Raw genomic sequence first — 26408 nt, 5'->3', positions numbered from 1 at the left:
CTTCAAAAGAGGCCCAACCCATGTCTCCATGCACTGCCTCATTTGTCGTATTACCGTGTGCTCCCAAAGCCAACCGGCCTACTGATCTTTGGTTAACTTCCAAACCCGCCAATATATCCGATTTTAAGCATATAATGGCATTTGCGAATGTTAGCGCTGGCACCATTACTCCTTTCCAGATTCCACGCACCACCTCATACTTATTGTGGCCCCACAGTGCTCTGTGTACTGCGCCAGAGTCACCTAGTGGTAGCTGTTGGGTTCGAGACCTGTTGGCTAGGAGCGTGCATGCTTGCGGCATTGCCAATCGCGGCCTTATCGCCGTGTCGGCCTGTACATTGTCTGTCGAACGATGACGACCAGTTCTACGCTTTTGCTTTGCGCACTGTGTGCACAGACCGGCACTACGATACGTCCGCGAGTGGCCATGCCACATGCACAACCCTGGCACTCATAGACAACAGATCCCGAACCGAGCAACCACTGAAGCGACGTCGGCGCAGTCCGCAGCTCGACCACTCTATACAAGTGCGATGGACACGGTACACCATTGCAATTTTTTTCATAATATTGCGCGGGCGTCGACAGCACGGCTTGTCAGCGGCCTTGTAGCGGCGAGGAGCACTCATGAAGCGAACACGGCAGCAAAATACATTAGAACTGGAGGTCTCCTTGTGCGCCCGCGTGTACTGCCGCCGGTCCTGCCGCCCCTCACCGCTATGAGGACGCTGACACGCCGTGCGGTCGACGCTCGCGTGATATATAAAAAAAATTCAAGGGTGTAAATCTTGCTCTTTATTATTAATATCGCGCGATCGTCGACCGCTCGGAAAGTCAGCGCCTTTTAACGACAAGGAGATCGAGTTCCGTGCATTGAATTGGAGCACTTGCGCATTTCACATGTTTTTGAACAGGGAGCGTTCGATTGCAAGCTTCGGAAACGCTGAGCGTGGCACTCACCCTTCCGGAATCACGACGCTGCCTTTTCCTAGAAGCTGCTCGTCCGTCCCACTGTCGCCGAGCGCTATGCCAAAGTCCTGGCCGTTGGGCAGGAGTATCAGGCCCAGCAGCATGCCCAGCGAGAGGAGTACGATGAAAGGCCGCCGGCGGCCGATGCGAGACGCGCACGTGTCGCTCATTGAGCCCAGCAGCGGCGTGATGAAGAAGCCCAGCGCTGGGCTGAGACACATGGTGAGCGCCACGAAAGAGATGGGAATCCCGAGGCCCAACAGTATGGGGCCGATGAAGGCCGTCTCTGCGGCGTAGCACAGCTCAATGCCGCAAACGGCTCCGCTGAGCATCACCAGCTCCCAGGTCCTCTTCTTTCGGAAGATGTGCGAATACTTTTGCGGGATGTCGCGTATGCCCAGAGGGCATTGTATGTCGCCGGTGACCATGGCTGTTTCACGTAGTCGATGGTCTCCTCGGGCCTTCAGAACAGCGTCATCGTGCTACGGCCTGAAAAGCAAGACATCAGGTATGTACAGCAGCCTATCTGTGCTTCACGTTTGCTCACGTAGTTAACCAGGAATGTGTTCGCTGTTTCGTGTTCACAAGGCGCGATGCAGGGGCACTGATTGCTCGCGGTTTCCGCAGACCCGGCGTCGGTGTCACTCAATGCGTACCTCACCAGTGCTCAGAATAGCAGACTCGCAAAAGCTATGCTGAGTAGCGCAGAATCTTTTAGCATAGAATATGATCACTATTGGCGTGACTGCGCAGGTTGTGAAACGTGGGCTGATGCGGTTCATGTGGGCGGGCCTTTGAGCTTATCACGCTTTGCGATTGTTCCGCGCATGCCCCGTAAAAAACGTGCCCTCACTGATGTATCGCGACATTAAAGCAATGAGTCTTGGGTGATTGTCTGCCAAGGGGTGCGTACGTTAAGCTGCACTGCTCAGCGAATATGACGTTTGGCATTACAAATGGTGTGAATCTATATGCATTGAATTGTTACGGCGGGCACCAAAGACGGCAGATGCGTACACATCCAAGTGAGTAAAAAGTGTGTAAATGCTGGCGCCGTAAAATGCGCAGCAAGCTCCAGCCCCTTTCTGGCTCTTGCTTAACCGCTTTGCTTAAAGAGGTGCGTGACTGTTGGAATATAGCAATCACGCACAGCTGGCCTGCCTCTTTGAATTTTTACAGAGCAGAAAACAACAACATCAACAAAATTCTGTGTACTAATTTAGGCAAGTTATTTTTTGACGCAGTCGGGTCTGTTATATCGCATAACAAAACGTTTTTTTTTTCGTTGACGTCATTGCGAAATAAAACATTACGCTAATCTTTACTGTCCTCGAAGTATGCACTCTTGCATAGCTCGTCTGCGTAGGCCAAATATATTGCTATGGTTGCGGTGGTTGCGGCAGATGATACGTCATTAATCAGGTCATTAGGCGTGGCCGCTATCAAGGCCACTATTGCATCTGCGAATGAAGTTGCTGTAGATCAGCTTCAAATTTAGCCCAAAGCGAAAACATGGCGAATTGTGTTTTGTTAACTTTGAGAGCCTTATCAATTGTGTCAGGGCGCACATATATTTGGTCCGGCAAACAGTGAAGACACTGTATAAGTTTGCGCCACGTCGCCCTACTCGCGATGATGAATTCGTTGAGAGCAGGGCTAGCAAGACTGAAAATAAAACTTCGCCAGGAATTTTGTTGAAATAGCCATTATGTTAGCCAAATTAGTCGAGAATTTGGGCCAAAGATGAGACAAAAAGCAACGATAACAGTCGAGCTGTAACGAAGTATCGCGACAAGCGAGAAATATCTCGCGCATAAGGTTGAACAATTCTGCCAACGACAAGAAAACAATTTGTGAAGCTGAACGCGTACTAGTTTGACAGAACTGGGTTTGTACCAGAAGACATCCTTCACGGCAAGTTGAAGTTAGGTATCCAAAGGGCTTGTCTGTGGGAAGTGCCATGAACAGTGCCGCGAATTGAAGTCAGTGCACCATAATGAATATGCGCACAGGTTATCTCACGTATAGGGCCAAGCGGGGGATCTTAGCCGATAACACGGTCGCTGAGCGAAAGCCAACTGTATATATAGCAAGCTGTATAGCAGCTGAAAGCCAGCATAGTTACGGATTTGTAAACTTCGTGCTTCAACTTCCTTTTTTTTTAACTTACGAGTTTTGGGTAATTTTTCTAAAGCATTCGAAGCTCTACATCATAATTCTGCTTTCTGGAGTGCCTTGAATTTTATTTGCTTTCTCAAATGCAGCAGATGTCATTCATATAGATCGAATGGTCTCATGAAATCATTTCTGCGTTTTATGTGTATTTGAATAGTAAAGTCGGAGTTGGCCCCGAGCTATAGTTTTCTCTTAATTTCGATGAACACGGGTTTGCCCTGGGTCCCAGATATGTAGTGCTCATGCGCATTCAGGCACGCATGCGTCTGCAGTGTATTCCGTCTTGCGCCGTGGCTATGGTGTTGGGCTGCTAAACACGAGGTCGCGGGATCGAATCCCGGCCACGGCGGCCGCATTTCAATGGGGGCGAAATGTGAAAACACCCGTGTACTTAGATTTAGATGCACGTTAAACAGCCCCAGGTGGTCCTAATTTTTGGAGTACCCCCACAACGGCGTGCCTCATAATCAGATCGTGGTTTTGGCACGTAAAACCCCATAATTTAATTTTTTAATTTTTTAGTGTATTCCGTCGGTCTTGCACATTTCTTCGTGTGTTTGTTTGTGTGTGTGTGCGTGCGCCTGTGTGCGCGTGTGTGTGCGTATGTGTGCGTGTCTGTATGCGCCTGTGTGTGCGTGTGTGTGTGTGTGTGCGTGCGTGCGCGTGTGCGCTTGTGTGTGCGTGCTTGTGTGCGTGCGTGTGCGCGCGCGTGTGTGTGTGTGTGTGTGCGCGCGCGTGCGTGTGCGTCTTCTCGTTCATATCGAGAAAGGCGTTTCAAGATGAACCGGCTTGTGTTTTACGCAGTAGCGAACGTCATTCTTATGGCTTAAAAGGAGGGGGTTTCTAACCCGATAGGAAGAAACAAAGCATTAACCCTTTAGAAGGACGTTCAGCGCAGTCGGTAAGACGCACGCAAGCAGTTGGCAGTGGCACAACTAAGAGTGATGGAACAAATCAACGTTGGCAATGAACACAGTGACGTGAGAAGGATGCATCAGATAAAGCAGAGCAGCAAGCGGACTGCGCCGAAATTGCTTGGGTTAAACATGCCAAATTGATTCACAGATTCATCTTTCCCATCGAACCCTGCTTTATAATAGAGTGGTAGACATGCGGCTTTTGATTTGCCTTTTTTTTTCTTGATTTTTGCTCACCGTATGCCTTTGATAAGATATTTTCACCTCATACATGTGCAAAATTTGGAACTGTCTGTAAACTTGGACAAGGGTTCCAAGTGCAATTGAGCAATGCAGTATACACTTTTACATTCCTAGCCATCATGGGCATAATTTTACTGCGACAACAGTTATGCGCTTGAAATCGGGATTGCCTTATCCTCCCGACCGTCCATTCCGTTACCTTGACAATGACCGGGGACGTCACCGACGACACATAACGACGACTTTTGTAGTCGTCAGGTCACCTCATCATCCCCAACTTCGCCATGGCCCCAACGTGACGAAAAATACAACTTTTCCACAACCGCCTCCAGTGGGATTTGAGCCCATGCCAGTGAAGCCATGCGCATTTGGGAGTCGCGCGCGCTAACCACTGAGCTACCGCCAAGGACAGTGCTGTGAAACTACTGCAAGGTTTTGTGCTCCACATAGAGCCTGAGAGCAGTGGTATTCGTGCATGTATTACGGAGGCCAGAACGAGCGATTTCGTAGTGGGCGAGGATTACATTAGGTGTATCGCATATAAATTGTTCTGGACATGGTGGTGGCGTGCTTGCGTGCAATTCTTCATTGTAATGCTAGTGCAAAACAACGTCGGTGCCAGAAAGGAGGCGTACACGATGACATGCCTCAAACATGGCACATGCCTGCAATAGAGGATGCGCCGAGAGTAAGGTTGTTCGGAAAAACTACGTCGAAAGTATCGACAACGTCAAGGCCAACAGCAAAGTCGTAGCCACAGCGCCACGCCACGTGCAGAGAAAATGTGCAGAGAAAATGAAATCACTCATATCTCTTAGGTGGCACTGCATCATTTCGATGATGATGATGATATGTGGTGTTTAATGGCGGAACGGCCAATTGTGGCCAAAGAGTGCCAGAATAACGTTATTAATGCGATGAGGTGGTGCTATGTAACATGGTGTATGTAGCATGGCTGTAAATGGGCCTAAAATTACCGCAAAATGCGTAAAAACTATACAATAGAAGTATGAGCGCGCACAGTGAAGCGTTAAATGTTTAAGAGTTGACATTGGTAGGAGATAAACAAGATGAGAACAGTGCCTGTGAATCATCATGTGATAATCTGAATTGGCGTCTATTTATGAAAGGCTGGAGGTTATTGCAAGTCTATCAAGACAAACAGAAGCAACGCTACGACCTTCGTCACCGTGATGTGCATTTTGCGCCCGGCACCCTCGTGTTGCTTTGGTCACCATCGCGTAAAGTTGGCCTTCGTGAAAAACTGCTCTCCTGTTACACAGGCCCATATCGCGTGCTCCGCCAAGTGACCGATGTCACCTATGAAATCGTTCTAGCCACGCCCACTACGTCCTCCGCTGTGACAACCAGTGATATTGTCCACGTCGCCCGACTCAAACCTTACACCTCTCCAAGCGCCTTGGATATTTAACAGCACCGTGACGGCGCTTTTGACGCCGGGGGTGGGGGGGGGGGGGGGGGGGTAGTATTACGATAATGCTACACGCGTGTGGTATTTGGTTGTTTGAACGAGGCGCGCGGGCGCCATCACTCGAGAAAAGAAGAGAAAGAAGGAGCTGGGCTCGCGCTGTGAATCTAACCGGTCAGCGCTGCAACCGCTGTTGTAAATACACCCTGTAAATAGTTGGTAGTAACACGGCCGCTGGATAAAAAAAGGCACCTTTTTTTTTTTTTTATCCAGCGGCCGTCGTCTTACTGACTCGTCCTTCGCGTAACAATATCATCTAGAGATGCTCAAGAGACGAGCCGCCGCGAGAAAGACGATGAAGTGTGTCTGGGCTTTTGGCGCGAGCAAGGTGTCGGCCTGGCGGTTTTGGTTCCAGTGTAAATATATTGTAAATAGCTTCTTTCGTGTGTGTCTTTCCACACGTAACAATATCACTTGACCTCAACAATAGTCATACAACTGCTGAAGCAGCTGCAGTGAGACCAGCGACATTGATGAGGTGATAGCAATCCCACCCTTCTATGTATATAAAAGAGAGGGCTACAAGCATGGGCTATTAGTAGCCCTGCGTAGATATAATTTTCCATGTGCCGACTTCACTGAGGAATGCCATCACTGTGCTTGTTTTAAAAAGTGGTTCTCTTCCAACAAATAGCGCAGGATGCCGTGAAATACACTCGTTATAAATTCGAGGAAAATATTTTTTTCTGTGAGCTTCTAAGTGCTTACATTCTATTAGGACATGTACTACAGTGAGCAATTCCCCACACCTGCTGCAGGTGGGGGGGTTCATTTCCTGTGAGAAGGTAGGAGTGCGTCCCAAATGTGTGTCCTATTCTCAGTCGGATAAGTGCCACATCAGTTTGCCTCGCTTTGTTTCCACAGACCCAGTTACCTCTATGGGGCTTTACTAAGTGCAGTTTATTTTGCGTTTCTTTATCCCCCTCTTGTTGCCAGTATTCTTTCAACGTCATACGCAGGAAAGGTTTTAGATCGAGCACTGGCACTGCTACGTTGCTTCCCGCGGATCCATGGCGGACGGATGTAGCATTATGGTCAGCGAGCACATTGCCATCAATGCATCTATGACCTGGCACCCAACATAATGTTACGTGGTGATTGGATAGATATGCCATGCAAAGCTCAGAGTATAGTTCATTCAGTATAGGGTTTTTGGCCTTCTTCAAGGATTTCACTGTTTTTACCACACTTAGTGAGTCTGTATATGTATATTACAGCTCTGCTGACCCTTCGTTTTCTGATGTCGACATCATTGCAAAAGCCTTGGCAGTAAAAATACTCATTTGTGGATTGAGAGCCCCTGATAACTCAAAAGATGACCCGACAGCGGCAGAGGACACTTTATCAGGAGAATTAGAAGCGTCCGTATAAAATTTAATGCAGGGGTATTTTCCTTGTAATTCTAGGAAGTGACTGCGTATTAATGCCTCGGGAGCGTGTCGGGATATTGTACGAAAAGATGTGTCACATTCAATGTGCTGCCGCAGCCATGGTGGTATTGAGCGCGTCGGTGACATTATTCGACCGTCAAAAAGTGGAATACCAAGGTTGTCAGCCAGGCTTCTGATACGCAGTGAGAAAGGAACTCTTGCTGCGGGCCGCCTCGAAAACGGCATCAGAAGAGAGGTCATTAATGACGCGGTGACATGGATGTTTAGGCCCCTCAGAAGTGACCTTCAGAAAGTACATGAAGCTGCAATATGACCTGCACAGGTTGAGTGACCACTCGTTTAACTCAACATAGAGGCTGAGAATGGGGCGTGTTCAAAAAGCTCCAGTCGCTAACCGGAGCCCTAAGTGGTGGACAGGGTCAAGCATCTTTAGTGCGCTTGGCGTTGTAGATTGATATACGACTGATTCATAATCCAGGCGAGAACGTATGGGACTCCTAAAAAGTTCATTAGGAATCTCCTGTCACTGCCCCAAGCATTGTGTGGCAGTATCTTTAATACATTGGCTGTTTTAGGCACTTTGCCTTGAGGTATTTAATGTGGGAGATAAAAGTTAACTTTGAGTCAACGTATACTCCCAGAAATTTGTGCTCGCTAGGTACAGGCAAATGTACTCCATGCAGCTCAATGGCAGGATCTGCAGCTAAACCCCTCTTTCGCTCGTGACATCAGTTGTATTAGGCATCTTGGTCTCGGAGTCTACTCGAGTAATCGAACCTTAAAACAAACCAGGAAGCAGCTGTCTCGTCCGCCGAGGCCTAAATATTGATTTACAGAAAAGTTGAATTAAAACTTTGGTTTAAGGAGTCTTCAGATTTGAAGGTAATCTCAAATGCCACGTTGCAGTCACGTCGGGGCCGGCACGTAGGCCCTCGGACGCTGTCCTATAGTGAACGACGGAAACAAAGGAATGTGGCTGTTTTACACAACACAAACAAAAATAAACACTATGCGCCAAGATTATCTGAATCAAATATATTTCAGTAGTAAAACGTTGAACCACCGCGAACAAAAAAAAAATGATTAGCACGAGCCTTTGGGGTAAACACTGCGGATGAAAGGTTCTGGAAAGCTAAATTTTACTAAATAAATATAGCCTATACTTAGACGTTTTTTTTGCGCACCGCACCTTTACTCTTAACAAGACAAGCCGCCCTATAACCGCTGCGTTCTTCTGCAGTTCGCAGTAGCGGGGGAACACAACTATTTCAGGAAAAGCAGGCAACCAGAACAAAGAAACAAAACAGACGCTGGTCTTTACTGTGAGAGAATGTTGCAGTCGCAGTAAGTGAGTTCAGAGCCGTTGAAAGCGCTGAAGTGTGCTGTCTTTCTTCTTTTATTTTATTCCTAATGGTTATCATGTGGAGCCATCGAGGGGACTCAGTGGTCACGTGTATGCAGAGGGTCTATGTGCGCGGGGCACGACGCGGGGATTCCCGGTGAATTCTGAAACCTGTCTGTGCTTTGCAGATATAGACGGTCTGGAAACTCTTTCCTTCAGCAATTAGTACGCAAACGTGTTGCGACCTCGCTTAGTTTCTGCTAACGTCTTTTACAAGTTGCCATACAATGATTAAAAAAAAAAGATCGCTTTCGTTTGTGATCGAAATTTAAACTAACTTCTGGAGTTTTACGTGCCAAAACCACGATCTGATTACGAGCCGTAGTGAGGGACTCCGGATTAACTTCGACAATCTGAATATGTTTAACGTGCAGCCAATGCACGGGCGATTCTGCATTTCGCCTTCATCGAAATGCGGCCGCCGCGGCCGGTATTTGATCTCGTGCCCTCGGGCTTGGCAGCTCAACGCCAGAGACATTACGTCACTACGATGGGTACGCCGTTTCTTATTGATTCTTTGTACTGACATAAATGCTGCGTTTGAGGTTCATCCGCAAGGTAAATATACCTGGTAGCGAAGCTTCCATAGAAGCCCATACGTTCAAAACATGGCGGTTCATCGGCAGTTCGTGGAGCTTAGCGCCATCTGTGTGAGGAGGAAGCACTTCCGATGGAAGAAAAAATATTGTGACGTCATATTCGTTAAAAACATAAGTGACGTCATTTTGTTCTTTGGGCGCGAAATTTGTTTTTGGAGGCTTGCCATTACAGCTGTATATTCAAATGCCCCGCCATTTGACTTGATGGGCGTTTCGAGCATTCAGTGCAAAAATCGATACAGGAACAGGTCAGCCATACGCGTGTCGAAATCGCAGCGCTGCACTTCTTCTGGAGGCTGACGAATGCTTTGGGCGTAGAGTGCTCGTCCTTTCGTCGAACGCCAAGCACGTCGGCCAGTGCTGTCGCACGAAAACAACTAAACAATTATCTGGCGTTCGCAACTCACTACTTTTGACTGAACAGGTCGACAAACGATGAAACTACCCGTGTCATCAAATTCAGACAAACTTCGACAAGCAAAACATCACACATGTGAGGGAGGCGTATTGTAACAGGTGAAATTTACGAGTGCCCCTTTCTGCCCAATTCAAGATCTGTATTGCGTTGCAAGTGATGGCGGCGTCAACGCCCGCCTCTATCGATGGACGCTCTTACGGTGGGTGCTGAAAAAAAAACTATTTATAGATAATGATAAAGTAAAATAAAGTTGGCTCTACTTTTCTCGCCATGCGTATATACATTTGATTAGGAATTTTCGTTGAATGAATCTAACTGTATCTCGCTGTAATTAAAAAAAAATCTTTTTTTTCTTTCCCAGTGTTTGTTCCCTCCAAGCATAGTCTCGCTTCTATCACTGCTCTTATAACCATCCTTGCTGATGTCGGTGGCAATTCGTTATGAACCGGTTTTCGCCCGAAGCTTCGCGACCTATTTGGACCGACCTTGTCATACACGCTGTGAAACGAATGATTTACTAGGCACGCGATATAAATGCGGTGTCTGCAGTTCTTGCGCAGTAGTGGTTGCCGTTCTAACAGCTGCGCTGCTGTACGTTGAGCATCATGATGCTCGCGCAGTGGGAGTCACGGGAACAACCTAGTTGTAGGCTTCGCGGAAACAAACTACCGGAATTCTCATTGACTGTTTCGCTATAGCTTTGACCCCTCGACCCATATAGTTCATGGAATTAAAATTACGCATACTAACACCCGCTGTTACAACGCACGAATCAATTTCATAGGCATAGTGGAACATTCCATTTTTTAAAGCCAGAGTTGTCTGAATAATGTTACCGTTGGCACAACGAAACAATTTCCACTGTTCTCGTACAGCACCCATCGGCCGCCACTTAACTATAACCAATTCGGTTTTCCGAACTGCCAAGTGGTCCTTCTCCATGTATTGCTGATTATAATTGAACGGAAATGTGCATTGGTAATGATTCAGGGGAAAGAATGAGCGTTTATGGGTGTAAGCTTCATGAAAACACATAAGAACCCCCTGATCTTTCAGGTTGTGAACTTTCTCGGTACGAAGTGGCACGTAGGAAAAAAAAAGAAATAAAGTAAATGCCATGTGTCTCATGCTTGTACGCATTTGGTAATAGATAATTAAATTTGTACAGTTGAGCGCGAAAGTTTAAAGACCATATGGCATCAGCAAAAAATATTTATTTCTTCTAGCTCAGCTGTGCAACGTGAAATTGTATTTCTGCATGACACTGGTCAAACGGGCGCACGTAGGCACTACCACTTGATTCCAGCCTTTATGCCTATAGGCTGCAAGAAGAAAGAAAAAAAAAGGACATGCGTTTAAAACTGCGCGTGGTGTACATGTTTAAGTCGTTACCAAGCAAATATCTTGAACGCTAGTTCCGAAACGTACTGCGGCCCTTTCTCAACAGTAAATATCTTGAAGAGAATAAGAGCACTCTACCCTTTGCAGTTCGAATTGATGCAACCGTCCTTGTATATGTGTATGCGATCAAAATAAGACTCGTGTAGGAGAAGCAGAGATAACTCTACCGGAGCAATGCTTGTTCCATCGGACGTCATCACTTTGCTATTTAAATACTCTCACAACACCACGTCGACAGTATCAGAACTGGCGGCTATTCAAGCTGCAATCAATTACGTGTTCCAGCAGCCACCAAATCGATGGGCCATTTTCTGCGATTAGAAAGCAGCCCTACAAACTCTGCAGTTTGGCCTACGTCATGGGTTACACGACTAGCTATTGTACGAAAGAAGGTGAGCTCATCACCATGTGCTCGAAAAAACGTCGCAGTTTCACCCGAAAGGTGAAGCATCAAGTGCGATAGGAAATTAGTAGAGAGCTATACGGAGTAAGGATAGTAGTTTCACGGCCGCTGGATAAAAAAAAAAGTTTTTTATCCAGCGGCCGTGGTAGTTTTATCAGCTGTATAAACTTGGACATGCAGCCGCACCAGCAATGCGCAAAACTGTTGTCGACGCCGTCGGCGTTTTGCCCGTGTTCGCACCGAACGCGCGCGGCATTGGTGACTGTTGCCAGGGGCTCTGGGGGCGGCTCGGAGGTTTTCGACGAGATCAGAACGGGAAACTCGCCGAGCAGCGTCAGAAGTTTTTAGCACCTTCTCGCGTCGCAACGTTTTTATATAAATACGCATGTGGTGCCGCAGCTAAACGTCGCCTCCCCTCCCTCCCTCCCTCCCTACCTCCCGTCCCCCCCCAAGGCCTTTCGCGCGACGGAAGAAGTCGCGTTTGCTCTCTCTCTCTCTCTCTCTCTCTCTCTCTATATATATATATATATATATATATATATATATATATATGGTGATTGTAAAGGAGGAAAGAGACGCTTAATTCTGCAGCCCTTCAGGAAGCACGGCGCGGAACGCGCTTTTGTTCTCCGCCGTACGTTCGCCCCCCCGCCCCCGTGAAAGAGCGCGTCCCTCGCACCCTTTCACTCGCACATACAGCGTCCGGCGCGCGGCGACGATTTCGTCGCCGTTAACGTCATACGGAACCTCACGGCGACGCCGACGGCAGAAATCCTCTTTGAGTGTCCATATAATTTCTATCACACTAATATGAACGAGCACTCGGACACCGACGCGATCTGAGAACAACCATAGGAAATGAGCATTTGCCTTTCCACATGATGTGCTTCTTCACTATTAACTTGTCAAAGTATATAGACACTTTAAGGTTGAGGGACATGCGCTTTCCACGATAACTATGTGGCTATGACGATCGTTTGCGGAGCACAAGGTTCGTGGCGCGGTCACCGCATTCCGATTGGGGGCGAAGGGCAAAAACAATTGACTCGCCATTCCGGTCTTGGGAAAGTGGATGTCCACCGAAGCTGGTGAAGACCACCACTACAACTGCTGAGTGGGCTTATACAATGCTTTACTGCAATAGAGTGATTGCACTAATGATAATTTAGAGCAATGACTGTAATGGAAATTTTTACAGAGCTTTCAAGAGTGTTAGATATAGACTGGACGAACGCCCTTTGTCGGAGGAAAGGGTCCCGGGACACTGGCCGAGACCGTTCCTCAGCACAGAAGGCTTTGAAAGCGTTGTTGCGCTTCTTGCGGAGAACTGGTCTTAGAGACAGACTTTACCCAGTGCCGTTCCCTCCCCCCCCCCCTTTTTTTTTGTAACATCTCTTTTCTATTGTAGTTTATTCCCCTTACTCCCTTTCCCCAGCACGGGGTAGCCAGCTGGTCTGAGAACTGGCTAACCTCCCTGTTTTCCCGTCTATTCCACCTTCACAGCACGCCGCCGCTGGTCGCATGGTCGTTTTTCTCTTTGCCGCTCCTCGTATATTCACGCTGCTTCTCGGGAGTCCTAACTATGCGTTTCCTACCCATGGCGATGCTGCAAGCAACAATGAAATCAGTTGCTAGGCTGGTTCTTTTGATATACGAAAGGCTAGTGACGTCCCACCCCACGTCGCGAGGTGCCATCGCCGCGGCAAGTAGCTTGCACAACAGCCTCATTCACAGAGCCGTCAAACGCTCCGCCACGTCACCGTCACGTCAAAAAAAAAAAAAAAAAAAAAAAAAAAAAAAAAAAAAAAAAACGCACAGCAGGCGCGACGGAGCAGTGTACGAATAGGCGACTTTCGCAATGCCGAGCGGTTTTCTGCTGCTGTTCTTGATTTGCTAGCGGAGACCGCAACAAGGGCGCAAAGCTCGGCGACGAACAAGTACGTGGGGGCGAAAAATGTGCAGGAATTGCAAGTTCGGCCATCGGCGTGGTCCATGTCGCACATTTGAGCACCACCGAAACGCACAGCTGAGTTTTCGACGTGCCGCACGTGGAACCAATGCTGGCACGCATGTAAACAAACGAGCCGCCGCTGCTGTTGCCAGCTTCAGCTTTGTAATATGGCTGTATTTAGCGTCGGCTTCTTAATTTCTGATTGGTCGATATTTGAGGGGCGGGGATCCGTCACCGTGCTGGCGACGGAAACGTAGAGCACCGCTCTGCGTCGCCGGCGAGCCGTTTTTGAGGGGAAAACGACTCGGAAACCCTCTCCCCTGACGAAAACGGATGCCGTGACGGTGACGTGACGGAGCGTTTGACGGCTGTGTGAATGAGGCCTTACCGGGAAACGTGTGCCGGGAGCGCTACACGTGCTTCGCATTCTTATCAGGAGCGCCTTATCATCAATTATGTGGTTCGGATGCTTGTTCCGAGCTTGTTCTTTATTAAACCGAATGCTGTTCTGTGTGTTGCATGCGTGATTCCAAAGAATGCGTGCACTTATCGTTTCACTTTGCCGAGTGCTTGGAGCCTGCTTCACCTCCGCCGCGCGTCGGCCCCGTATTGTACTACTTCCGGGATTGGCCCACATTTCTGCCCATGGACGCGGATACGAAAAATACCGACCAACAAGCGGCAAATAGCTTCGCTGTATAATGCTCATGTGCTTAAATGAAAGAGCAGATTGAAGAACTTCAGACAGCCGAAACCAATGCAAAATCCTCCACTATTACGTATCTCATACCAGAACTGCTGGTTGGCGAGGTCAAATTCGTAGAACTAATATTTTGGAGAAACAGTGAAGTATTCAGATCTAACGCACACGTTGGAATCTATATGTGAAGCACAGTTATCGTGAATCCGTTAATTAAGCGTCACGAAACTAAATGCCATGCGTGCATGCGTCTTGTTGTCTTACAGAACGCATAATCTCATGCCATGTTTATGTTTACGCACCGCACAGGTTAAAACTCTATAGTGTGATTCAACACTTATGTTTAGCAATACATCGTTTTAAAGCTACGCCACAATGCAAACAGCAGCAATTCATGCGAACGCACGCCGTGAGACGTCGAGAAAGGGACGTACGTAACGAGGGCGAAGGCAATGATCGATGATTGTCGAGGAAGAATGGTGAGGAGAGGTGCATGGCAGAGAGGAGTACGACGCCAAAGGCATTGGCAAGGTTGACTATTATTCTTCCATTTCATTGCTGCGCATGCGTCCTAATGGAGACTGGCGCGGCGTCCGTGCCCTAGCACGTGCTGCGAGACGTGACGCATGCGCTAATTGCTGCACAGAGCTACTTGACTTTGGAACGACCGTTGAATGTGTGCGATCGTGGCCTAATGGTATGGACTATTGGGTTGTGCGGAGCAGAAGAAAAGGTATATTTGTTGCGATGTCCTTGTCTGGATCGCCATTCTCTGGTGGCCCCACCACCACCACCACCACCAATGAACAAATAGGCATATACACTGCATGGGCGCTATAACGTAAAATGATTCCAAACTCTTTTGATTCCAAACTCCTGACGTCAAATTTAAGTAACCACCGACGCAAGCATCAGGCGGTGACCCGCAGCGTTGTCTGAACAACCCAATCAAACACTCTCCACGTTTATAGGAGCTCACCTTTGTTCGCTTTCAAAACCAATAACATTGTCTACACTCAGCGGTTTTTCTTATCTAATTGGCTGACAAGAGGCAAGGAGCACGCTCTAGTGGAGAGGGTTTCGATGGGGCCGAGCCAGCACAGTGAAAATAGATAACTGCATGAAGAGGGTGGTGCTGGCTTCTCCGATTGGTCTGCTTCGCCTTACTTAACTTGCGGTGGCTGGTCGAAAATCGCGGCGGCGTGCAACGGAAGGATAAGAATTTCGCTAAAACAGATCCTCAGCAAGGAAGAGTTGGCAGAGCGATGTCGTATGCACGCCGAAAGGGCTCGATAACGTTTTACTGCCACGCAAAAAAGTTTATTTGCGCATGATTAATACATGCTCACCGGCAGGTGCCAGTAGCGAGGGCCTGAGCGATCGGCGGGCAGCCATCTTCTATTCCTTTCGGAACCGGGCAGTCTGTGGCTATTCAGAAAAATTTTCAGTTTCGTTTCGGCATATTAGTGCATTTTTTTTCGCGTACACGTCACTTTGACGTGGTGAGTTTTCGCCGTGTTGTGAGGTCGCGTGACAGACAGGCGAAGTGGGCGTAGCCAGAAAGCATTGGACCAATAGCAGAGGGCTAATGGTGAAAAGGCGTCGAATCAGGAATGATTATTTTTCTTTTGTGCGGTTTAATCGTGCATAACCAGTGTGTACATGCTATATTAGATGGGGAGCTATCTCTGTTTTCGGGACGTCGCGTGACAGACAGGCGACGTTGGGAGTGGCCCGGAAATGCTTTGACCAATCGTGGAGGCTGATTGCAGAAATCGAATCAAAACAGTTTGGAATCATTTTACGGTATAGCGACCCATGTTTGTTCCCATGCACATCGTCGTATCAACATGGGTATTTTAATATATATATATATATATGAATGTTGCACAAAATATGTCGTCGCCGTAACCAGCTAGCCATATCGCTTAGATACTACTAGCGCTTATCCAAACCTTTTCGCGGCGCGACGAGAACTTCGTCCCCCCCTCCTTTCCGTACGTCGACACAGGTTATAACTTCCTTATTCACCCTCGTCACCATCTCAGTCTTCCTACACCTTCCTGGCTTTTCATCGTCGTCGTCGGCATTCTGTCTTCGTGTTCGCGCTGCGCCCATTCGAGAACATTGCGCAGTATTGTCAGCCGCGATTACGAATGAAACAAGTACAAGTTTAAGAACATGTTCAATTACCAACTCGCCCAGCTTGCTGTGTTAACAAGTTTACGTTTCATTATATAAATTAGTTGCATACAAACCTTAACTTCTTAAGATTATTCTGTTGCAGTGACGCGGGGGTCAGCAGCTAGTAAATTAAGTTACCCTCGGGCCTACGCAGTGATCGCGATGTGTTGCTAAATTAGACCTTTGAACGCGGGACTGGTAGTTCATGATGAGGCGAATTTGTCGTGGCTAAACCCAAGCGCAATCTTGTTTCCCGAACGTTACAGTACAATGACGGCCATTTGATTGCGTCGCATTAATCTGGATTCTGCGTTTTCGACTATTGGAGCATAGAAATTACGTTATTTATTTAAGCACTAGCTGCATGTGTTAGAAGCGTAGATTAGTTGAGCGCGAACGAAGATAGGAAGATCATGTCGGAAGCTTCGCAACTTTCTGTGTGCAGTGCGCAGGCTTTCATACGAACGGGCGTTGCATGTGCATTGCATTAAACGTTAGTTGCGGCACGCATAGCATAAACAGCAATCATTTTGGGACCGGGCGTTCATGGATGTGATCACTACCTACGAGTGCACAAATGTAATCGCGCTAGCTGCGTCTCCTAATTTTACGGGTGCTTCTGGTCATGGAGTTTCCTGGAAAATTTACTTAGCGCGTTCGTGTGGCCTCTTTCCTTTCTAAATCCTTGCTAAATTTCAGAGAGAACACATTTTCTGAAAAAATCACGAGAACGATGTCCTTTCTGCTCGCGTGCATAACCGCTGTCAATTCTGTTTACAACCCAATTTTTTTTTTTGCTGAAAGGGATCAATTTTCAAATTAGCAAAGCCGCATACGAAGCTCGAAGGACGACGGTTTGTCAATTTGATGTATTACCCGTAATTTCTATGCAGGCTGAGCCATCGTACTTGTAGCTCCTGCAGGCACCAGCGCCACGATTCCCTCTAGTAATTTTTGTATGCGAATTTATTCCTCTGGCGACTCACGCGTGGTACCGTTGCCTATTTTTATACAGAAGCATTATTGTCATTCTTTATCCTAACTTTTACTTTGCTCATTTAGTTTTTTTTTCTCTCTCTCTCTATTGAAGATTGATTTACTGCGAAAGTCAGAAAAATAAATGTGCAATATGGCAAACAATATACGCTGATCGCTCCGGAGCAGTCAACACCAGCTGTGGATGACGTCAGCAAATATTCCATTTCTGTTTCTCGACAGCGTAAACGTACTATTAGCTCGGCAACTGGTTGAGTGAGCCGCGATGCAGTGCACTGACCGCAAGCGTCAATTTGTCTGCTGTTTGTTTTGTTGCATCGATAAACTGACGGGACTAAACCTAACTTTCACGAAATCCGCACGCGAACATAGATGACAAAGGTATGACACGTGCGCTTCTTATTGCCGCTCCATCAAAACATAACTGCAGTGTCGGCAAATTCGACTGGCACAGCAAACACTTTGTGGGGGTAAGCTATACGTAAAACAGTCTTCTCGAGATTCCGCTGCATTTTCAGTAATTTCTGCTTGTAAACAGAAACAGTTTGTGTGTCTGTGTGTGTTGAGTGCGTGTGTTTTATTTTTATTTTTCTGTAATCTTTCGCACCCCTTCCACCCTTCCCCGACAGAGGGCAGCCAACCAGAGATATCATCTGGTTAACCCTCCTTTGTTTCATTTGCTTTTGTCTCTCTCTCTTTCGCTCTGCTCGCATTTCACACGTCCCGACAATCAAACAAGAGTGTAAGCACTGCGGACATGACCGAAGCTCTCATCAAATCACGCTCAGAAACCATTGTCCGACACTGCCGCACCCGTGCTGTCCATTAATATTTTCCGTATACGAAAGACAAAGTACTGGCGGAAAGCCATCAGAGTGAACCTGCAAAAGTTGTCATCCGTATGTGAATCACGGATCTATAACGACTATATACATTTTTTTTTCACCATTCCATGGTCCCCCTACGTGAGCAACTGTTCCTGTTAATTCCCCGTTGTTAATCGACCGCTTAATGAAGTCTCACTACTGGAACCTTGGCGAGACCGCAAATTCAATTGCAGGACAATTTGTGCATTAATTACCTTCCTTTACAGAATGAGGCTTGACTCGCAGTTGTGAAAGTGCATCTGAAAGACTATTCACGCTTTCTGTCCACGTCGTCGCCGCCAGTAACCTTCTTTCTCTCACCTCCCCTTTAGCCTCGACGCAGCTAGATTAGCAAGATAGATGAGTCAACATCAAGAGTGCTTCTCTGCCATTCAGTGCACTTTTCTCTCTCCATCTGAAGACTGGGGTCGAATGAATGCCAATCGACTCAGTGCGTATCGACGTGGCAGGAGAAAAATGTATTCGCGTGACACCGCTTTCCTTCAGACCATCAAGGAGTTATTTAATTGATAGGCTGACGGAGACAAATTAAGGGGTCATTTGCAGGTGAACAAAACTCGAGCTACCCAGATAACTTAAATTGAACAGATTTTACGCCTCAAAAGTGCTCAGCGGGATGCGATGGACGGCGTCGTGGAAGGCTGTGGGTATACTACGACGGCTAGAGGTTTTGTCTTTTGTTTTCGTGCACCAAACCAGACGCGTGTGTTTTTATTGCTGATTAAAAGCAGGACGTGTGAACCGGAACAGGACACGAGGAGAGCGGATAGGATGTGATGACGTCCGGCTCCGGACCGCGCTATTCATAAATATTCGAAAACTGGATGGCTTCTTTTTTCACTTTATTGCATTCCTGTGACGCTACGGACACTGAACCACAGCGGGTGCTAAGTCGCACCTTTTTATCAGTTACCTCAACTAAGCGAAACACACACACACACACACACACACACACACACACATATACACCCATACATACACACACATATATATATATATATATATATATATATATATATATATATATATATATATATATTGGCCGCTCAAGAAGCAGAAAAGTGGGGGAATCCAGCAGCGAATACCTTGAGTAACTGGCCCAATCACGAAATGCATCGCAGCACAGACGCAGGAAAAACAGCTTCGTATCAATCGTTTCTCGTGCAGAACGATGCTAAGCAAGTTTCATCGACTTTATTGTATGAACCGAACGTCTTACCAGAGAGTGAAGACAGGACGTATATAAACCGGCAAGAAACCCGCGTTATTTTTGCAAGCCGTGGGAAAATCGAGGAACGAGAGTCGACTTTCGTGCCGCTTCTCAACCCTTCGTTGCCCCGCCGTATCAGAAACAACGTGTTCGAAAGGCCGCTAGCACGGTAAAGGAACGAAGCGATGGACTCACCTTACCGACATTCCGGCCGGTCCGTAAGTTTCCACTGTAAAAACTAAGAGCGCGTAAACAACAGGCGAAATCCATCACTTCGAGCCACACACACACACGCACACGCACGAAAAAAAAAAAAAAACAAGAAAGAAAGAAAACGGCTGAGCTAGGCCGTACACCGCAAGGCCACGGACGCGCACGCACACACACCAATCATCGCGGCAGACCGCGTAAAAAACGAAACGCGCACACACGCACACAAAAATACGCCTTCTTTCGCAAGCGCGCTGCACTGCAGCGCCTGTGCCCAGCGTCAAACGACGTAGTTGAAAAAACGAAGAGATGCAGTGAAGTCGGGGCAGGCTTCGGAGGGCATGCGGGGAGGTTCCTGCGGTCGGTCGCGCGTTGCGTGGAAAACTGCGCCGTCTATTTCAGTGCTTCGCTTTCCGTCTTCTTTCTCATTCCTCGAAACGTCGTCCAGACGAGCGTGACGTATACAAAATGCGAGGAGGAAAAAAAATGAAAAAATAAAAATAAAATAAAGGCAGAAAACCTGAACGCCCGGCAACGATCAGGGCTATTACACCGAGAGCGCATCTTGGGTGAGGGTGGGATGACCTTGGAAACGTCCGACAGCCGGTAGTGAAAGGGAGGTAAGAAGGCGCCAAGGTGAGATTCACGAATTGCCCTTTCGGAAGTTGTGCTTGCAAGCCGGCTTCCCAAGGCGAAGAAAAAGAAAGTGAGATTTGCTGCTCGGGGGGTTTTGTGGCTATGTTATAGCTGCAGGCAGGGATTAGCCCCCAAGTTCAACGTGGTACTGCTTTGCCTGAAGGTTTTCCTTGTTTTCCGCCATAGCGGCATAGAAAAAACCGGCTATAGGCGCAATCAAGCGATGTCCTGGCACACCGCGTGTAATGTAGCATGCTAAAAGGGTCAGATTGCGACCGATAGTTAAAGGTGGTTGATTGCTCAAATTTTGTCATAGTTGCACGAAATTAAGAATTGTGCGGTCGGTTATACTTTACTGACTGTGCGATTAAGAACAAACGTTTCTTGTTTCAACGACCTCATGCGGAGCAGCAGAGCACCATGCCGCACAGCCTGCGCGGCCGGGTACCTTTACCATGAACTTTATAAATAGCTCCATCATCGAGCACATGTCTCCAGGTTCTTGCTTTTAAGTGCCCGGAGAAGGCAGTCGTGCTACTTGCCCCGACATATTTTACTTTCACATCTCCTCGTAACACATATTTTATGTTTATAGCACACCTCACTGATCGTTGCCACAATCTTATTACATATATATTTTACGTACTTTACAGCCGCTCATTATTGCAGCCTTAATACATTTACCATTAGAAGTACGTTTATCCAATGAAAACTCATAACAACTTGCTTGGCGCTTTTTGGCCATCCCTGGCCCTGGCGTCACTAAACACCACCCATCATCATCAAACTTCAGGCGTGAACATTCATGCATTCGGCGTTCTATGAGAGAAAAATAAACAGGGAGTTTCAGGGAAGCTAACAATGGTTGTACCCGGTTGGCTACCCAAAACGTGGGGAAGGGAGAGTGAACTGCACGGAATCAGTGAGCGCCTCGAGACAAACACAAGCCCATTGTTATCAAGCTCAAAGCCATCACGTTAGGAGGCCCGCATTTTCACTGTAAAGCACGCCGCGGCTGGAAAAAAAAAAGAAGAAAAAAAAAATTAGAGCTCCGAACCTCAAAGTTTGCCGCCAGCACCACCCCTTCCCATAACGGAGCTACTCGTCACCATCTATCAGGTTGGCGGCACCAGTTTTCCGGGTAAATGGTATGAAAATGTACGCAAGCCGGCATGGATAACCGCCGTCCGCATATTCAATTAAGTCGGAATGCAAAAATTAGCCGTCTTCCTTAATGCTAAGCGTGGTCTCTTCGCCTTGTACTTAAGTCATGACGGTTTGCTCGTATATAACGACGAGAATATCCCTGCATTTCTACTTCGACATGCTTTGAGTGAGGTAGTGTGCGTCGGTCGGCTGATTTGCGCGTGCGACGCACATTGTGCTTTCTCATGTTTTCTCAATAGCGCGCGCTTTTCTACCGCGCACACTTCTGTAGTAGCAAGTTGCAAGCTGTTGAGCACTTTAGCATAGGAGTTTGATTAGGTAGCCCATTTGTGACAAAAATTCAGACCCTACTGTGTGATTTTTCCGCGAGTTGTGTTGCGAGAGGAGGGCGATTCGACAGTCTAAATCGCTTTGGCTTTCAGCCGTTCTTTAATACCGCAGCAAGATGGGCATTTTTGATTGCGATCAAGGCTGATCCGAATGAAACTTTTCGATTGCGATCAATAATGGTCGTTGCTGCGTGGTCCAACATTCCGGGTCAAGTTAGTTGAGCTTAGCAGCGTGACGGTGCTGACGACAGCCTACTTTCACGATCTGCTGGATTCGGATCGGGCAAAATCGTGGTCGAAAGTACCCGTGTAGAAACACTCGATCCGGAACGGACTCGATCGCGATCCAAAGTGTCCTGTGTGACAGTGATAGAAATTCGTCATAGATTCGGGAACCTTAGGGACGTCACAGTCATTGTGTCGCTCGGCGCGATGGTAAATGCATCTTTCCTGGTACTTGTGAGGCCGTTTTCTATCGAAGTTTCTTCGCGCCTTTTTAGTCTTTGAGAAATCCATTGCCTATTTCTCCGTTTTTGTTTTCACATGCAGTGATATCGCATCACATCCCGCCGCTTGCCTCAACTGTATGAGGCTGCCCGCTGCTGCGGGCGCCCAGCTGAGGCTACGAGCTTATGTGTGCCTTAAATAATGGACCCCAATTACACGCGAGAGCCCCCTCCGCCTAGTCCAGGTGGGGAAGTCTATAAGGGATGATTGGACGCAACACATTATGGGGATTGTGGCACGGCTAAGCACGAAACCGCCGTGGTCGGCACTTTCGGTATCCTAGAAATACGCCAACCTTAGTGATGAGAGATGCAGTAGTGCAAGGCCCTAGAGTAATTGTGATCACACAGGATTCCTTATCGGGTTCCTAAATGCAAGTGAACGATAATTTTAACATTTAGCTTTCACCAAAGTTGGGCAGCCGTGGTCAGGGATCGAACGCGCAAGCTCCGGCTCAGCGGCTGAACGCCATTGCCACTGAGCCGCTGCTGCGGGTTCTGTCACTCCTTCAAGCATTCTCTCACGCGAGCACTTGTTCTGAGTTGAACCTGCGCTATTGCCAGGGCCAGCAGCCTGATCTGCGAAGAGAATGAAACCATGGCGATGCCATGACCAACGAAAACTGCTTGCAGTGGAGATGCATCAATGAAAGATCCGCGAGCTGATGAAGCTCATGCTGACAGTAACCGTTTTCCATTTGTCAGGACTATTAAGGCTTGCTTCTTCACTATCTCTAGAGGGAGACGTTCTTTGATGAGAGCTTGAGAGGTTTGGCTGGCGGCGCGCCTAGCATTCCACTCCAGATGGGAACCATGAGAAAGACAATGATTTTCGCAGTGCACCTCACATGCACACAAGATACACGTAATACACCACCACACGCAATATACGAAGGGCAGTCACAAAGTTTGGCAACTCGCGTATGACGAACACTGCCTGCAGTTCGAAAAATGGCTGCGGCTTAGCCCAGCTAACCCTGGATATGCAAAGCGAAAGCTTAGTTTAGCCTGGTGTAGCACGCGGCGGCGGTGGAGCTCAGCGTGGCGAGTCACGTGATGCGTTGCCAAGGCCACGCACACACACACACACACACACACACACACACACACACACACACACACACACACACACACACACACACACACACACACACGCACGCGCACGCGCACGCACGCACGCGCACACACACACACACACACACACACACACACACACGAAACCTAATAGCTAATAGCCTTGACGATTCCAACCTACTAATTAAAAGCTAAAAATACCTAAGGTTCCATACGGTCGCACGCGTTGAAACACGTGGCACGAAAGGGCGCTTGGACTGTCCTACAAGAACACGTATGCCCGATACACAGGCACACCAAAAATACACAATTCCAACCTTCCAACCTTGCCGTCCAACCACACTTCCAACCTTGCACACTTCCAACCTTGCCGCTTCTAACCTATACTATAACGAATAACAAATAATCGTAGCAAGTATAAAAACGGAAACAAGCTCAGTGGCTGCACACACACGCGCACACACACTAAAAAAAAAAAAGAAAAAAAAAAGAAAAAAAACATGTTTTCGTGGCCGCCACGAAAAAATGTCCATGCCGCCTGCACACCCCTGGTGCTCGAAACATGTATACCGAACCCAGCAGCCACCGCTATAGGAGCCGCTGGCGCAGTCCGCCGCCTGCTGCTCGACCACTTTATACAAGTGTGATTTAGAGCACTGCACGTACGGGCCCGTTTTTACATTGGGCGGCCCTCCCGAGCCCGATCAAAACTTTTATGGCGAGACCCGGGCCCGCCCAGGCCCTGAAATAATCTACGTTACCCGCCCGGCCCGGCCCGCCACCCCTTTACCTTAGGCCCGAGCCCGGCCCGAGCCCCGCTCGAAACCGGCCCGAACCCGGCCCGAGACCGAAAAATACATGTTTTTCAGAATTGAGACGCCCGAGAATAACTCGCTGCACGTTACATGCGCACCACCAGAAAGCCCGATCCCGGCCCGGGCCCGGGTCAAAAAGCACATGCCGTGCCCGAGCCCGGCCCGAGCCCGTGAAAAAACTGCTCTACCCGGCCCGGCCCGGCCCGTGGGCCGGGCCGGGCCCGGGCTTTCGGTTAAGCCCGAGCCCGTGCAGTGCTCTAGTGTGATATACAGTGTACAGCTTTGCAATTCTTTATTAACATCGCTCGAACGTTCACCGCACGGCGTGTCAGCGAGTAATAACGGCAAGAAGCAGCGAGATCGAGTATACACTATGCGCAAGCAAAATAAAACAAAATGAAAAAATTCGGGTAGGCTGTATCAGGGACGCAGCTGCAGTGAGGTGCGTGAGACGTCTTATGCGTGCCGGAGACGGTGTCACTAGGGTACAGAAATGACGAGACTCGTAGATGTTTGAGGCTCCTGTGCCTGCCTGGATCTCTCGCGCTTGAGCTGTCTATGGAAACGGGCACGTTCCACCGTGGTAAAAAGGGCTGGATATCTCTTTGTCTTGCTCTCCGGGTCTCTTCACGTTATTTCTGGACCGTACGTGTTGAACGCATGAGGGCATAACCGAAGAAGGGTGAAATTTCTGTAACAAATTGTACACTTGTATCCCCTATAACTCCTGATGAGCACTGGTTTGAGTTTCATAGATACTACATACTATAGCTGAGTGAGCTCTGTGGAACGCGACCACTTCCGCTAGGATCGACAAACGTATTGCCGGCTAAATATGCCTCTCTGAACACCCAGCGAGAGGCAAAATCCGCTCCGATTGCACCATGCGTGGCGCAACAACGTCTCCATCTGTGCATGCATGAGACACATGCATGATCGAGTTATGGCTTTTTTAGGGGCGAAGCACCTTAGGGCCGAGCCTTGTCCCTCGTAGTCCGTAACTCTGGTTGGCATGGAGACCGCTTATGTATGTATGTATACGCATACATACATATATATATACACATATATATATATATATATATATATATATATATATATATATATATATATATATATATGTATAGTATATGTACGCCAAGCCCCGCTTCCGGAAGGCGGAACCGGCAGCCGACTTCCGCTTCCGTTTCCGCTTCCGGTTCCACTTCCTGTTCTGCTTCCGGTTCTGGAAGAACGCTTCCGGCGTTTTTCTCTTTCGTCCGTAGCTAGGGGCGCTGCGGTGCACAAGGGCGTTCGTTCCCGACGCGCGCTCACTTTCTCTCTCGTTCTCGACGCGCGCTCTCTTTCTCTCTCGTCCGCAGCTGTGGTTTACCCGAATGATCCCCCGGTGCTTCGCCCACTCATCATAATTCACTTCGTCGATATGCGGTGATTTTTCTAAAACACTTCGCATGTTTGCCAATTTTTCATCACAAGTCAAGCAATATCGTTTTAAGGTGTGTGCAATGTTGTTTATGTGTTATTATTTCTTTCCTGATTCAGGGTCCGGATTCAGCAAAAGAGATTAAATGTCAGCTGATCCTGATATCGGACACACGCGTACAGTTATGAAAAGATTTGTAAATTTGTCCTCTGAATCCGTATTCACGAAAAAGGATTTTCGGTAGAACGGTTCGTAAGAGCAAATGCCAGTCAATTGTGAGGTTGGACATATTATTAACAAATACCACTGGCCAATAAAAGATTGTCTTGTGCAATCAGCACCTGGGCCTGTATTCACAAACACTTCTTATGCTAAGATTGTTCGTAAAATCAAATTCCGGTCAATACTCATGGTGGACATATTTCTAGCGAAGGGGGCCAGCCAGTTGGCAGCGACCATTTACGAACGAGAAGCTTTGGGAATTCGGCCCCCGATTGTCAGGTGTAACAATGAAGTGTACAATATTGCATATAACGCGCAAATTGGACAGTGAAATAAATCCCTACGCATGTTCCGTTTTTCTTTTTCTTTTACACAGCAATACCAAAGTAAGGCACGTGGACAGTGCGGTTGCAAATATATCAGGGATAATTTGCTTATAATGCTATAATTTAAATTACGCTGCAACATGTTATTATTTTTCTTACATTTTTTCTGACCTAATTTTAAAGACGTTTCACGTGCAAAAAAATATTGTTCGGCCCAGTCTCCCCTTCACACTAATTCAATTCTCCCATTTGCCTCCATGGGAGGCGCCTCGCACCATGCAATATATATATATATATATATATATATATATATATATATATATGTATAGTAACTGGATTTTTCAATGGGCGAAGCGTATTTAGAA

General features: G+C 47.7%; 1 protein-coding gene across 4 annotated transcripts in view; it reads right to left on the bottom strand.

Moving 5' to 3' along the window:
- LOC119455616 (proton-associated sugar transporter A) overlaps nucleotides 1-26408 on the bottom strand; it is a 76264-nt gene that overhangs the window by 10365 nt on the left and 39491 nt on the right. For 2 of the 4 annotated variants that reach the window (XM_037717031.2, XM_049668911.1), the window contains exon 2: nucleotides 961-1458. In XM_037717031.2, coding sequence (XP_037572959.1) covers nucleotides 961-1397 — 437 coding nt within the window. In that variant the 5' untranslated portion in view covers nucleotides 1398-1458. Of the gene's footprint in view, nucleotides 1-960; nucleotides 1459-19530; nucleotides 19931-26408 lie in introns of those variants that run through there. The other 2 variants (XM_049668912.1, XM_037717032.2) reach the window with 2 other exon arrangements.

The sequence above is a fragment of the Dermacentor silvarum genome, chromosome 6 (assembly GCF_013339745.2).
Source record: "Dermacentor silvarum isolate Dsil-2018 chromosome 6, BIME_Dsil_1.4, whole genome shotgun sequence".
NCBI lineage: Eukaryota > Metazoa > Arthropoda > Arachnida > Ixodida > Ixodidae > Dermacentor > Dermacentor silvarum.
This window is presented reverse-complemented; position numbering and strand designations above follow the sequence as displayed.